This window comes from Malaclemys terrapin, chromosome 4 (assembly GCF_027887155.1).
Source record: "Malaclemys terrapin pileata isolate rMalTer1 chromosome 4, rMalTer1.hap1, whole genome shotgun sequence".
NCBI lineage: Eukaryota > Metazoa > Chordata > Testudines > Emydidae > Malaclemys > Malaclemys terrapin.
Window position 1 is genome coordinate 131,817,016 of NC_071508.1, and position 15,535 is coordinate 131,832,550.

The 15,535-nt window shown below is 40.8% G+C and overlaps 1 protein-coding gene across 5 annotated transcripts in view; it reads left to right on the forward strand.

Moving 5' to 3' along the window:
- TECPR2 (tectonin beta-propeller repeat containing 2) overlaps positions 1-15,535 on the forward strand; it is a 75,381-nt gene that overhangs the window by 39,544 nt on the left and 20,302 nt on the right. For all 5 annotated transcript variants that reach the window (XM_054025339.1, XM_054025340.1, XM_054025341.1 and 2 more), the window contains one exon: positions 4,179-4,327. In XM_054025339.1, the coding sequence (XP_053881314.1) occupies positions 4,179-4,327 (149 nt within the window). The remainder of the gene's footprint in view (positions 1-4,178; positions 4,328-15,535) is intronic.

The following is a 15,535-nucleotide window of genomic DNA, read 5'->3' on the forward strand; positions in this document are numbered from 1 at the left end:
CTTGGGAGCCAGTGAGCAGAGAGAGGGCTGGAGGATGGACACTAAAATATAAATTGGCTTATCAGCTGGGAGTCATTTCAGTCATTGCTACAATATGTAAACTCCTGAAAAGACTACAGGAACTCTCATGATAGGTCAGGAGTATTTAAACTGGTATTTTTCTTTCTTGGCATACATTGGTGGCTGCATAGAAAGTTTGATTAGTCATATCTTTACAGTGAATTATAGATGTTGTTGTAGTGTATCTTACAATAGTTGTAATGCACTATATGTGGGTTAACTGACTCAAATCACCTTAAATACCTTCTGGTATTAATTTCTATAAACAAAATTTTTAAATAGTCGACACATGATTTAAGGATTAAGACAGTGGTCTCCAACCTTTGTATGCCCAAGATCACTTTTTGAATTTAAGGGCAACCCAGAATCTACCCCGCCCCGCTCACTCCATCCCCCACCCTCACTCACTTTCACCGGGCTGGGGTAGGGGGCTGGGGTTCAGGTGAGGGTGTGGGCTCTGGTCTGTGGTCGAGGGGTTCACAGTGTGGGAGGGGGCTCTGGGCTGAGCCTGGGGCAGGGGTTTGGGGTGCAGGAGGGGGTGTGGGGTGAAAGCCCTGGGAGGGAGTTTGGGTGCAGGAGGGGGCTCCGGGCTGGGGTAGAGTGTTGGGGTGCAGGAGGGTGTACAGGGTGCTGGCTCTGGGAGGGGGTTCAGGGTGCAGGAGGGGGTATGGGTTGCTAGCTCTGGGCAGGGGCTCAGGGCTGGGGCAGGAGTTCAGGGTGCAGGAGGGGGTATGGGGTGCTGGCTCCAGGAGGGGGCTGGGGTGTGGCCTCCTGCCAGGCAGCATTTACCTCTGGCAGCTCCCAGTTGGCAATGCAGCATAGTTCTGCTAAGGCAGGCTCCCTGCCTACCCCAACCTCACGCTGCTCCTGAAAAGAGCCAATGTGCCCCTGCGGCCCTTGGGGGAGAGGGATAGGGGGCATGTGGCTCCGCACGTTGCCCCTCTCTGCGAGCACTGCCCCCGCAGCTCCCAACGGCTGCAGCTCCCTATTCCCAGCCAATGGGAGCTGCGGGGGCGGTGCTTGCAGAGAAGTGCAGCACGCGGAGGGAGAACCCTTGTCCCCCTGCCCGCGGGGCCACACTGGCCGCTTCCAGCAGTGGTGTGGGGCCGGGCCGGCAGGCAAGGAGCCTGCCTTAGCAGTAGCCCCGCTACATCACCAGAAATCGTGATTGACTCGGAGATCCTCTAGGATTGGCCAGTTGATCGCAATCGACCAGTTGGTGACCACTGGATTAAGAAATGATTCCGTTATAGATCAGTTATCCATTGGGAGTGGGGGAAAGGCCAAGAAATCATTGACAGTAGCTGGATGGTGCAATAAAACATCTTACATCATCTTGTTACCATTTTGGGACACAGTCCTTCAATTTAATGCATTCGGGTCCACCTCTGCAGTCAGTGGGGCTTTGTGCAGGCACAGCAATGCATCCACATGCAGTGAATTATTGAATCAGGTCTTTAGCTTGTTGCATTGTGGCCCAATAAATTTAATAACTATAAAATAATTGTCAAATCTAGATGCCAAATTTTATTCATGGAAAAGTTTTAAAAGTAGTAAACTGTCTTGAAACATTCATAAAACTGTTATAAAAAGAAATGCAGACTTTGGAATTGGATGAGTATGTTCCAAGGATAAATGCTGAAATATTTTGTATTATGTCAGTTGTACCTTTCTCCAGTCCCTACACTATGTACTGTAGAATAGTATCTGGTAAATTGTTTTGATTAAGGTTTTCACTATCAGTGTCAAGGTTTCTAAACACGGTAGAATGACCTTTACAATTCAACAGTAAACAATTTATCTGACTCACGCGTAGAGATACCTCTGTCCTCTTTTGTGGATGAATGGTGGTTAGCATGACCTTTCCCTAAGGCAGGGGTCGGCAACTTTTCAGAAATGGTGTGCCAAGTCTTCATTTATTCACTCTAATTTAAGGTTTTGTGTGCCAGTAATACATTTTTAAGTCTATAAGTCTGTATTATATAACGAAACTATTGTTGTATGTAAAGTAAATAAGGTTTTTAAAATGTTTAAGAAGCTTAATTTAAAATTAAATTAAAATGCAGAGCGCCCTGGACCGAGGCAATGTGGGCGCCACCAAAAATCAGCTCACATGCCGCCTTTGGCACGCATGCCATAGGTTGCCTACCCCTGCCCTAAAGTAAAAGCAATAAGAGAGGGGGAGGAAAAAAAAGCTGAAAATGTTTACATAATGATTGTATTTTGGCATGTCATATTTTACTTTAGAGGTTAGTAATACCAGCAATGCCATGGAAATGACATATGACTCCATGTTTGAGTGAGCTGATGCTTATTTGGATCAAAACATTTAAGCAGCTGAGATATCATGTAACAAAACTATTACTGTTTGTAGTTGTAGCCATGTTGGTCCCAGAATGAGAGACACAAGGTGGGTGAGGTAATATCTTTTATTTATTCTTCAGCTCTCTAGAACTTGAAAGTTTGTCTATTTCACCAACAGAAGCTGGTCCAATAAAATATATTCCCTTACCCACCTTGTCTCTCATAAAACTATTGCTGACAGACATACTTTGTGCTGCAAGGAGTAATGAGGTTTTATTTAAATAGTGACTTTGTAGCTATATGTCAGACCTCTAACTGCTGTAGAAATTTGCTCCTGGCAATAGAATTTTGAACTTTGTGATTATTTTTATTATAATAGTGTTAAAATAAAGGAGTTTAGAAATAAGCCATAAAATCTTTCCTTTTGAGCCAATAAGCAGAAACAGTTAAATACAAAATAGTCTTGATATAGGAATGAATCTATTCACTATTATAACAAACTAAAAGTTAAAGCTGAATAGAACTCGTGTCTTTTGACTATAAGCTTTTAGCAATACATTGTAGAATCTGTACTCTGATAAATGCTATAAGCATACAATTTAAGGGTAAAGTTGCATCTTCTAATCAAAGTGAAGAGTATTAAGTGATGTGCTTTATGAAGAGTTGGTTGCCAGACTTCACTCCCCCCTCCCCCCCTAGTGAACATTGTCGATTTAATAGGTATACCAAACAGCAAACATTTAATAAACCAGTGAGATTTATTCTCAGATTCTTTAATTTGGCATCTGACCAAAGCATTCGGTATGCAGCCTAACAGCATTGTTAGTTCATGTCTTCCACTACTCAACATTGTGCATGCCTTTTTAACACTAGAAAAAAATCCAATTGTTAACTGTAATGGATAGTATGGATGTTTTTAAAAGTAAATTAATATGAAAGAGTAAGAATTCTCAAGATCACAGCATTTCAGTCTACAGTATCATATAGGCTTTCTTTCCCATCCTTATAAATCATAAACATTTCACAGCTTAATTTGATGGGTATTTGTAATCCGGTTGTGAAAGAGAGAGAAAATAAAATTAAGAACTCTGGAACACACTTGTTTCAGAGCTATATGCCTTCATGTAGCTTGTTTATTTAGGATTAAAGCATTGATAGTTTTCTTGTGACCACTATAAAATAAGAAAGTTGTGACACAAATAGGGAGACGCTTTTCAAATAGGTTTTATACTCAACACAAGTAATGAAGGCTTGTTAACCTTGAAATATTAACCCACCCTTAGCATTTGCTGGTAACATTTGGAATGTTCATTGCTGACATGTATTTATAGACCTAGATCATTAAGATTCTATAAGCATGACTAGCTGCAGAAGAGAGTTCACTTTAGGTTGCATGAAAGTTTGTCTCTCTAAGCATAGAAAAAAATATTTCATATGGTTTCTGCCTCTTACTCTCTGACGATAATCATTGGAATTACATTGTTTTCTAGCAGTAGTGATAGAACATGATGCACTGTCAAAATGTTGTTGATCAATGGCAGGATACTGCATGAAATAGGCGGTTTTAGACAGATGAGGAGAAATCACTAGAATAAACGCATGAAATGTAAATGAGATCTTCAGTCTAACTAGAAAGCAAATGGGGGAAAAAATGAAGTTTTATGCAAATGTTCTCCTTTTACCAAAATGTATAGACTATACTGATAACTTTTTGAATGTTAGTTTTTTAGAAATATTTCTGTAAAATTCTACAGTAGAGATTAGCTGAATTTTAAAAGTTCATGCCAAATTATTAACAGTCTCTTCATCATTAGGAGCTATAAAATTGACCAGTTTGGCATGTGGAAATCAGCACATCTGGGCGTGTGATACTAGTGGCGGCGTTTACTTCCGTGTAGGAACTCAGCCTCTAAACCCAAGTTTGATGCTTCCTGCGTGGATAATGATTGAGCCACCTGTACAGGTAAAACAGTGAATCATAACTTTTTTTATGTGGTAATTTAGCGATCTGCCTTGAAAATCAAGGAAGTTCAACGCTTTTCCTTCTGAAAAGGTGATAGATGGAGAACCGCAAAAAGTCTGAATTTAAGAACATAAAAATTGCCGTACTGGGTCAGACTAATGGTCCATCTAGCCCAGCATCCTGTCTCTGACAGTGGCCGGTACTAGAGCTTCAGGGGAAGTGTACAGAACAGGGCAGTTGGGATGATCCAACCCTGTCTTCCCCTCTCAGTTTCTGGCATACAGAGGCTGCATCCCTGACCATCTTGGCTAATAGCCATCAATGGACCTATACTCCATGAACTTACCTAGTTCTTCTTTTTTTTTTTTTTTTTTTTAAACCCAGTTATACTTTTGGCCATCACACATCCCATGGCAATGAGTTCCAAAAATTAATTGTGCGTTGTGTGAAAAAGTACTTCCTCTTGTTTGTGTTAAACCTGCTGCCTGTTAATTTCATCGGGTGACACCCCTTCCCCCCCCCCCCCCCCCCCCCGGTTCATAATTTTATAGATCACTATCCTATCCCCTCTTAATAGTTTTTTTTTTTTTTTTTTTTTTTCTCTCTAAACTGAAGAGCCCTAATCTTTTTAGTCTCTCCTTATATGGAAACCGTTCCATACCCCTGATTATCTTAGTTTCCCTTCTCTGAACCTTTTCCAGTTCCACTATATCATTTCTGAGATGGGGAGACTGGAACTGGACACAATCTTCGAAGTGTGATTTATAAAGTGGCATTATGATATTTTTGGTCGTACTTTTCTATCCCTTTCCTATTAGTTCCTAACAGTCTGTTGGCCTTTTTGTCTACTGCTGTGCATTGAGCTGAAGTTTTGAAAGAACTATCCACGATGATGCCAAGATCTCTTAATTGTATGGTAACAGCTCATTTAGACCCCATCATTTTAGATACATAGTTGGAATTATTTTTTCCAGTGTCTATTACTTTGAACTTCTCAACACTGAATTTCATCTTTCATTTTGTTGCCCAGTCACCCAATTTTGTGAGATTCCCCCTGTAATTCTGCACAGTCAGCTTTGGAATTACCTTGAATAACTTTGTATCATCTGCAAACTTTGACACTTAATGACCTGGAAAAGGGAGTGAACAGTTAATGACTGTGTTGAGCTGCACAGGTCACAGTAGAGATCCTTGGGTGACCCTACTGTTCACCTCTCGCCATTGTGAAAACTGATAATTTATTCCTACCCTTTGTTTCCTATCTTTTAACCAGTTACTAGCCAATGAAAGGACTTTCCCTCTTATCCCCTGATTACTTAGTTTCCTTAAGCTGCCTTTGGTGAGGAACCTTGTCACGGCTTTCAGAAAATCCAAGTACACTATATTAACTGGGTCACCCTTGTCCATACACTTGTTGACCATGTCAAAGAATTCTTTTAGCTTGGTGAGATGTGACTTCCCTTTACAAAAGCCCTCTAGGCATCTGAAGAAGTGAGGTTCTTACCCACGAAAGCTTATGCTCCCAATACTTCTGTTAGTCTCAAAGGTGCCACAGGACCCTCTGTTGCTTTTTACAGATTCGGACTAACACTGCTACCCCTCTGATAAAAGCCACATTGACTCTTCCACCAACAGTTGGTGTTTATCTGTGTGTCTGATAATTCCGTTCTTTACTATAGTTTCTATCAATTTGCCCAGTGCTGAAGTTAGGCTTGCTGGGCTACAATTGCCAGGTTTAAACTTCGTAAGTCCTAGATCTCAGACTGCTACAGGTAACTTATCCTGAAAATGCTGCTCTTCCTGCCCCATACCCCCACACAATTTGTGTAACTCCGTTTTTAAAGAATTTTTCTTAACTGTTGCAAAGCTCATAAAGTGTCTTGTTTCCCATCATTACTAAAAATGACAAATTTTTATTAACAAAGATGCTTTGTAGGCATGTAATAGAACCAAGGTTTGAATACTTACCAGATATAGGTAAGTACAGTGCTACTGTATAATCATTTGTTTTGAATAACACTTGCTTGGGCAAAGAGGACAAAAAGGAAGCTTGAACTATAAAATTTGTGTGTGGGGGGGAGTGTCTGGGGTTGTTTCTTTTTAATTTGCTAGTTGAGCAAAAAGTGGCTAATGTGAAGTTCTCGCTGTGAGAACCACAATCTTCCAGTCACATTAACAACATTACAGACTCTTTCTTGAATATTTTAAAATGTAGTGTTCTAAAAAAATCATAATATGGAATGAAGTTAAATCCCAGCATGTATAATTGCAATAGTTTTTTACATCATTCCCTTTTAGTGTTGCTTATCTCATGATAGCCAGCTGCCAGTTCCGCCTCCCTCAGGGGATTAGCAGTAAAGGGGGAGGAGGCAATAGAGAAATGAGGTACTCAGTTGCACCTCATCATTTAACACAGCAGTGCTCAGGCTCCTTGACTGCTCAGGGTTGATGGACATGAGCCAGACAGGTGGCCACTTTTGAAGAAGAGGGTGTTTTGCAAAGGAGAAGGGCAGACCAAGAAGTTACCACCAACTGTCCTTTGAACAATGACTATAGCAATAGGAGGTAGATTATGTCACTCGCCCTTCTGTGGCTGCTGCATGTGGTTCATTCTGACATAATCAATGAAAAGCATAGTTTCTGCCTATTGACTATGTAGTGTGACAGCCCCAGACCAGTGGGGTACAGGAGTCTGGTAGAAGGCAAATATACTGGTCACTGGATGAGTAGTTTTCTGTTCCCTGAGTGACCAGAGCAGGGGCTGCACTAAAGTAATCAGGAACTGCTAGAACCAGTTAAGGCAGGCAGGCTAATTAGGACACCTGGAGCCAATTAAGAAGCTGCTGCTAGAATCAATTAAGGCAGGCTAATCAGGGCACCTGGGTTTTAAAAGGAGCTCACTTCAGTTTGTGGTGTGAGTGTGAGGAGCTGGGAGCAAGAGGCGCAAGGAGCTGAGAGTGAGAGGGTGTGCTGCTGGAGGACTGAGGAGCACAAGCGTTATCAGACACCAGGAGGAAGGTCCTGTGGTGAGAATAAGGAAGGTGTTTGGAGGAGGCCATGGGGAAGTAGCCCAGGGAGTTGTAGCTGTCATGCAGCTGTTACAGGAGGCACTATAGACAGCTGCAGTCCACAGGGCCCTGGGCTGGAACCCGGAGTAGAGGGCAGGCCTGGGTTCCCCCCAAACCTCCCAATTGACCTGGACTGTGGGTTCTGCCAGAGGGGTTGGTCTCTGGGCTGTTCCCCAACCCACATGGTGAATCTCTGAGGCAAGAAAATCCGCCAATAAGCGCAAGATCCACCAAGATGGAGGAGGAACTTTGTCACAGTAGGAAAGGGTGGGTGAGGGGGGGAGAAACCCAAACCCAATTTTGAGCTTTTCCCATAGGTAAAATTACGTAAAATAAAAACAAAAATTGAAAAGCCCCACCAACCTGTTTTCTACTTTCAGCTTTCCAGCAGCAAAAATATCAAATTAAAGTAACCTCTGACAATCAGTTAGCTTTTACCAACTGGATAAGGCTGAACATCGAGTTATTTGCTACAGTTCCCAAAGCATCTGGGTGACAGCATCTTCCCATAAGATGCAGTGTTTCCAGCTGATAACTTTCTTATACCCAGAGCAATGTAGTTCTTTCGTGTCCTCTTGCCAAATTTCAGCATTGCAAATTTAATAAGTCAATATCAAAAGGCAAAAAATTCAAACTCTTTCTTGCAGTGAAAATGAAAACTCATTGGTTACATAATAATCCTGAGGCAACTCCAGGGCATTAGATCAAGTCATTACAAGAGTATTAAAAGGGCAATTATTCATGCACATGTGAAGACTGAATGCAAAATAAGAAAATACATAAACTTTCAAATGGTAACGTAACATTTGACCAGCAAATGTAACAAATCAATGACTGATTAGTGAGCCCTTCAGGGAATAATACCTAGTTTACTGTTAGCTGCTCCTTAGTTGATATTTGTCCCTTAATTGACTTGACACAGAGTTTATACTGCATCACTATATATTCATAGCAGCAAGAGTATTGTCAGAAATATTTACCAATAGTTCAATCATATTTTCTGTTTAAAGAAGAAAATCAAAGGGCAAAACTGCATTTCAGCTGCTTGGGGTACAGAAGCTCTCTGAAAATATAGAATGTATGTAATTAGTTTTAAAATTCAATCTCACATGAATGTAAAAAATATGATCTTCTATATTCCAGAGTTTAGGATTCATGAAGTGCCCATAAACTACAGGCTCTGCTTTAACAATGTCAGTGCTCAGAAGCTGTGCTATCATAGCTTTCCTCATATATCCATATTCAAGCAGTTTCATGGGCTATATTCAGAAACAATGCAGTTTTGAGAAGACTTTAATCAAAATAAAATCAGCTAACAATTAAACTGCACCTCTGCTTTTAAGAAAGGTGAATCTGATTAGCTAATCTAAAACGGATATGTAGGCATTCCTGTTCTCTTCATCTCTCCATCTTCTTCTCCACAGTCTGGACGATGATTGCTCTGCCACTTCATGTAAAAGATCTACTATATCACATGTTGTTTCATTCTTTCCTGTCTTATCCAACACCTTAGAATTGTGATCAGCAAGAAGACTAGATTAAGTGCTGGAAAATCTTGAACAGTGGTTTTCTAGACTTCTGTCTGTTCCATTTTGTAGTTTCTACACTTCTAAAAGTTACAAAACATGTTTAAAGCTGTCAATGATACCTTTGCCCTAAGGGAGCTGCTATACAAGGCCGTTGACTAGACTGGTCAAAAACCTCTCTTCGTGGTATGATTTGACTATGGCAAATACAGAAAGCTTTTCATTTTATTGCTTATATGCAATACAAAGATAATGCTACACTATATCATGTGTCCAGCTATACAGTGTTATAGAATGTTTATGAAATATAAATATAAATTTAGTGCTTCCAAGACACCCAGTCTAAAGAAATAATAAAGTAGATGCAGAATTACAAAAATAAACAGAGAAAAACAATTCACCTACTAATCTCTACTCTGCTTTATAACAAAGACATTGTGGAGAGAAGGTGGAATGAAGTTACCATGTTTAAACCAAGTTTTTCATTTAATCTCTGGCTAGCGTTGAAGGGAAAGGATTTACCTAATTAGATGGCTACTATTTGACCATTTTGTGCAACTGCCATCCGCTTTCTTTAATTAGCAGATGAATACTGCTGAAGTTCATGTAATTGGCTGTAAATGATCTCTTGTCTGATATCAGAGGGGTAGCCGTGTTAGTTTGGATCTGTAAAAAGCAACAAAGAGTCCTTGTGGCACCTTATAGACTAACAGATGTATTGGAGCATAAGCTTTCGTGGGTGAATCCCACTTTGTCAGACGCGAAGTGGGATTCACCCACGAAAGCTTATGCTCCAATACATCTGTTAGTCTATAAGGTGCCACAGGACTCTCTGTTGCTTCTTGTAGTCTGCGTTAGTGAATCCTGAAGACTTTTCTACATTTCCTCTAAGCAGTCTACTTCTGACAATCATAAGTTCCTTGGGGCAGGCACATGCATTTTGTTCTATTTGTACTATACCTAGCACAATGGGATCCTGGTCCATGATTAGGGCTTGTAAGCACACAGGAGAACAAACAATAAATCTACCGTATTTTCCGGCGTATAAGATGACTGGGCGTATAAGACGACCCCCAACTTTTCCAGTTAAAATATAGAGTTTGGGATATACTCGCCGTATAAGACTACCCCTCTTCCAACACACACCAAATAAAAATTAAAAAAACCATCAGATTTGATTTCAATATGGTAATTTTAATTCAAATGCTTATGACATGCAGGTACTTAGCAGGAAAACTGTCACTTATAAACATAAAGCTGTTTGTCATCAAACATGTAAACATAAAACAGTGCAAGTGGATTAAACTTTTCCTAATTCACTCTAAAGCTGAAAGGAAGGATAAGACAATAAACCCATGGGAGCTGCCATGCTGTTTGTTTTCTAAGCTGTCAACCAAACTGGAACTGATGATGATAGGAGGAAGATAACAAACAATAGAGAGAGAGCAAGTGCCGGGCAAGTCCCTGGCGAGTTAGCAACGCCCATCATAACTGCAAGCTACGGTATTTTTACAGGTTTTGCTGGCGTGACAGTTTCCCTTTAAAAGCCTTCAAAATCCTCCTGTTCATCATCTGATATAAGTACATCAATGACATCTTGTGATACATTTGTAAGGCAGTCATCGTATGGATCGAATTCCGTATCAGATGGTGTGGTCTCAGCTTCGGCTTCCTCTTCATCTTGCCACAAGTAGTCGTCCTCCATACCATCTAATGAATTTGATATGCCACACTTCTTGAAAGACTTGATTACTGTTTCTGCATCAATATCATTCCAGGCTTTTATGACAAACTTGCACAAAACATCTAACTGTGGAGCACGCATGTTTCCTCCTTTTGTGAATGACTTTTCGCCGCTAACCATCCATTCATTCCACTGTTCTCGAATGCGATCTTTAAATGGCTTGTTTAGGCACACATCCAGTGGCTGTACCAACGATGTCAATCCTGCAGGAATAACTGCCGCATCTGTGTTTAGTCTTGCAAGCCTTTGCTTGGTGCTGGGAGTTAAATGAGCCCTGAACATATCCCACACCAGTAGACTACATTTTTGAATAAGTCCACCTGGTCGCCTGCTCCATACATTATCAAGCCATAGCTTTACCCCTTCTTCATCCATCCAGCCTTTTTCATTCACATGTACAAAACAACCAACAGGGAACTTGAGTTTCGGCATTGTTTTTCTTTTAAAAATAATTATTGGTCTCAGTTTAGCGCCATCAGCTGTGCATCCTAGTACCACTGTAAAACTGGACTTCTCATGTCCTGTTTTAATTAAAATTGTTTTTTCACCTTTTTGATGGACAATTTTATTTCCAACCATATCAAAATTCATTGGAGTTTCATCCATATTTCCAATACTACTTAACGCATAGCCATGTTTAGTGCGCTGTTGTATTACGTATCGATGGAAACTATTTACTTTGCTATCAAGATCTGCAGGTAATTTTTGGGCAATTTTCGTCTTTTGCCTCAGTACCATATTATGCCTTTCCATGAATCTAGTACACCAGGATACAGTGGCCTTAAATCTGTTGCTGTGATCTGGGTTAGATTTGGCCCACTGAAGTGCAAACAAACGTATTTTATTTCGTGTCACTACATAACCGTTTTGGCGATGCTCATTCACCATGTCTGCTACATGTTTTTCGAGTTCTGGACAATGTGGGGTGCCTCTTCTTAATTCACACTTACCCCTTGGCCTACTCTTTAATACTTTTTCATTTGCTTTCCAGTCCTGAACCATCTTTTCTGTTACTCCATATTGTCTTGCAGCAGCGCAGTTATTATGTTCCATGGCAAAGTTTACAACTTTAAGTTTGAAACTGGCTTCATATTTCTTTCTTCTTGCTGGTGGAGCCATGATGGGGTTTTGACTGTTGGACATTTGTATACTGTACTGTATGTACTGGTGCTATACTGTATGAACAGGTACAGATACTGGTGCTGTATTGTATGTGGTACCCAGTATACAACAACCAGCCAATCACGGCAAGCGATGTACCTTACCGGCGATTGGCTGGTTGTTGTATACAAAGCCTGCTTGGATTGGTCAGCTCTCCCTGCCTGCCTGCCCAGCCCTCCCTGTCTCCAAGACTATCAGAGCGGTAGCGCAAACACGCCTCTTTCACCCGTCTGGCCCGCCCTTGTATCCTATTACCTCCTTCTCTGCCTCTCAGATCTCGCACATGCGCGCCTGCGCCGCTTCACTGCAGTCCTCAGGAGCAAGATCTGAGAGGCAGAGAAGGAGGTATGGTAATAGGATACAAGGGTGGGCCAGACGGGTGAAAGAGGCGTGTTTTTCTGGGCACAGCGCCGCTCTATCTCTTTTTTCCATACCCCGGGCGTCCCGGACGCCTGCAGCTTGCTCCACCCTTGCTGCTTTCATGCGGCCGCGGCCGTTTTTGAGCTCCCCCCACCATATGCGGTGACTGCAGATTCTCCAGTCCGGCTCGGAAGTTTCAGCACCCGCCCTATAAGACGACACCCGGCGTATAAGATGACCCCCGACTTTTGAGAAGATTTTCCTGGGTTACAAGGTCGTCTTATACGCCGGAAAATACAGTATGTACTTTTGTCTGATCTTTCAACTTGACTTTATCACCAGCAGAAAACTTACCCATTTTAGCCCAGTTAGAATGCTAAGATAATTTTCTTCACAAATCTGACCCATTCACATTTCATTGTGTATCATAACCAATCCTTAAAACTGGCTTAGAAGAAACATTACGGTAAACAGGTTTCAGAGTAGCAGCCGTGTTAGTCTGTATCCGCAAAAAGAACAGGAGTACTTGTGGCACCTTAGAGACTAACAAATTTATTAGAGCATAAGCTTTCGTGGACTACAGCCCACTTCTTCGGATGCATATAGAGTGACTTATTTATTTATTTATATATATATATATATATATATATATACACATACACATACATACACACACACACACACACACACACACACACACACACACAGCATGAACAGGTGGGAGTTGTCTTACCAACTATGAGAGGCCAATTAAGTAAGAGAAAAAAACTTTTGAAGTGATAATCAAGCTAGCCCAGTACAGACACTTTAATAAGAAGTGTGAGAATACTTACAAGGGGAGATAGATTCAATGTTTGTAATGGCTCAGCCATTCCCAGTCCTGGATCACCCAATAATTGCCCTGTTCTGTTCATTCCCTCTGAAGTATCTGGCACTGGCCACTGTTGGAAGACAGGGTACTGGGCTAGATGAACCATTGGTCTGACCCGGTAAGGCTGTTCAAAGTTTTTGAAAGTTTCAGCAGAACCAGTGCCAGCCCTCTTTAGCCATGTGGGACCTATTCAAGGCAATGATGGGGGAGAAGATTTTCCTAGAGAACTGTCTTTTTCAATTGGGAGGCGGGGGGAAGACAAACAGTGACTTGGCAATACTTCACATGAGTGTTTTAGTCAGTGCATGTTATAGATAAATGAAACTGGTTAAATACAGCTTATCAAGGCTCCCACTAAAGTGGCTTATTCAGCTGATGTAGAATTCCATAGTGTCTCATTTCAAGTATTTGCTTTTCCTTAATAGCAGCGTTTTATTCTGTTAGAAACCATCTTTGTAGTTGAAGTATTTTAATTAGCAGGCAATCATTCATATACATGTGCACGCACATACACACACTCACTCTTTCAACACTTTTAATAAAAACTGTTGAAAGTATCAGTTTCAAACTGATTCCATTATCCAGTCAGAGAGAGAATTTTCCTCTTCCTACCAGTCAAGAAAGCCAATATTAACATACTCTAAGCTGCTTTTGCTAAGAATTCTAGCCTTCTAGTATTTTTTGTTTTCAGATATTGCTGCCATCATGGTGCAGGAAGTATGCGTGCAGCCTGTCACGTGTTTGATAGCTACTCTTATCGGTACCAAAAATGTTTTCACCACACCCTAAAGACTCTGGGACTAGATTACTGCAGTGCATGGTGATGTTTTTCTGTGTGTTACTTTTAAAAACATTCATCTTAAACTGATATTTTCACTTTCTTCTCGTTAGGCTATTTGCCCAAAAAGCAAGTGTTTACCTTGAAATTAACATGCTTGTTCAATATAGTAATTTTTAATAAATATCTTTTTTAAAAAAAATGAAGGTTGGGAGTGTGTTGGAAGGTTGGGAGGTTGCGGGGGGGGGGGAGGAGACACCATTCCTCCTTCAAATAACCATTTGCTTGTTACTTCAAATCAAATCAGGGCTCTTGAAATGCACCTGTGCATTCATTTGTTGACATATTTTCACCAATATATTCTGTGAATTATTTTAAACAGATAAATCTATGCCTTGCTATTTTAAAAAAAAATTCCTTAACCATTCTCTTTACAGGATTAAGTAACTGAAAAGAATCTTCAACTTCTAACTTGTCTCTGGCACAGCTTTCTATAAAATGTTTAGAACAAGGTACTTAAATATATGCCTTGACTTGAGTGGAACTACTCACATACTTAAAGTTAGGTGTGTGATGGAATACTTGCTGGATATGGGCTTTTCATGCGAGATTTAGAGAGAAAATGATTCATCCCACCATAAATTAATTCACAAAAAATTGTAATTAAAGCACCAGTTTCTGGATGCTTGAGAGAGTCAGTGCTGCTCTTTTCAGAGTAGGCTTAAGCTCATCTGATTTTAAAGGCCAAGAAGGACTGGATCTAATCAGTACTGAAGTGTGAGACCTTCAAAGGGACAAAGTATGTAGAACAAGAGTATCTTTTGAGCAACATTTGCTTGTAGTTTTCAGATTGGACTAGTAATAATGGACACAGATTCTTGTCTTCGTGTGAAGATATTCCTGGTTCATTGTTTTTGTTAGGAAAGATTAATCAAGATTTATTTTTTACTCACCAACTTTCTGTATTTTGCAATGGCCAGATTGGGCATAATGACTGTTCTAGGTGGAACACATTGTTAATACTTACTATAGCTGTTCACCTGTCTTTATATGCATTTAACTGTGGTTGAGAGAGAGAGAGAGAGAGAGAGAGAGAGCAGGTTTACTATAAGATCCTGTTTTCAAAGGTTTATAACTTTTTCATTCAAAGGGTAACTTCGAAAATTTTACTGTTCACTTAAGGGGAAATGGGTTGGTTGGTGGGTGTTTTTTGTGTGTGTGGGGGGGAAGTTTGAAGAAAACCTGTCCAACAGTACTTGAGTGGTGGATCTTTAAAGAAACACATGCTACTTTTTTTTTTTTTACACTGGAATTTTTTTCACAATGTTAATGTGATGGGTTGGATCACAGAAACCCCCTTGGGAGCTGCCACCTGATGTGCCAAGACTACCTCTGTTCCTGTTTTCCCTGCCAGCTCACGACTCCAGCACCCTGTCTTGCCGAGCCAGACACTCGGGTCTGCTCCAACAAAGACCCAGAATCTGAATTACTTGCCCCAAAGCTTCAGGTTTACCTGAAAACAGCTCACAGAAGTGTGCTTGTCTTTAGCACTCAAATGCCCAACTCCCAATGGGGTCTAAATCCAAATAAATCCGTTTTACCCTGTATAAAGCTTATGCAGGCTAAACTCATCAATTGTTCGCCCTCTATAACACTGATAGAGAGAGATGCACAGTTGTTTGCTCCCCCAGGTATTAATA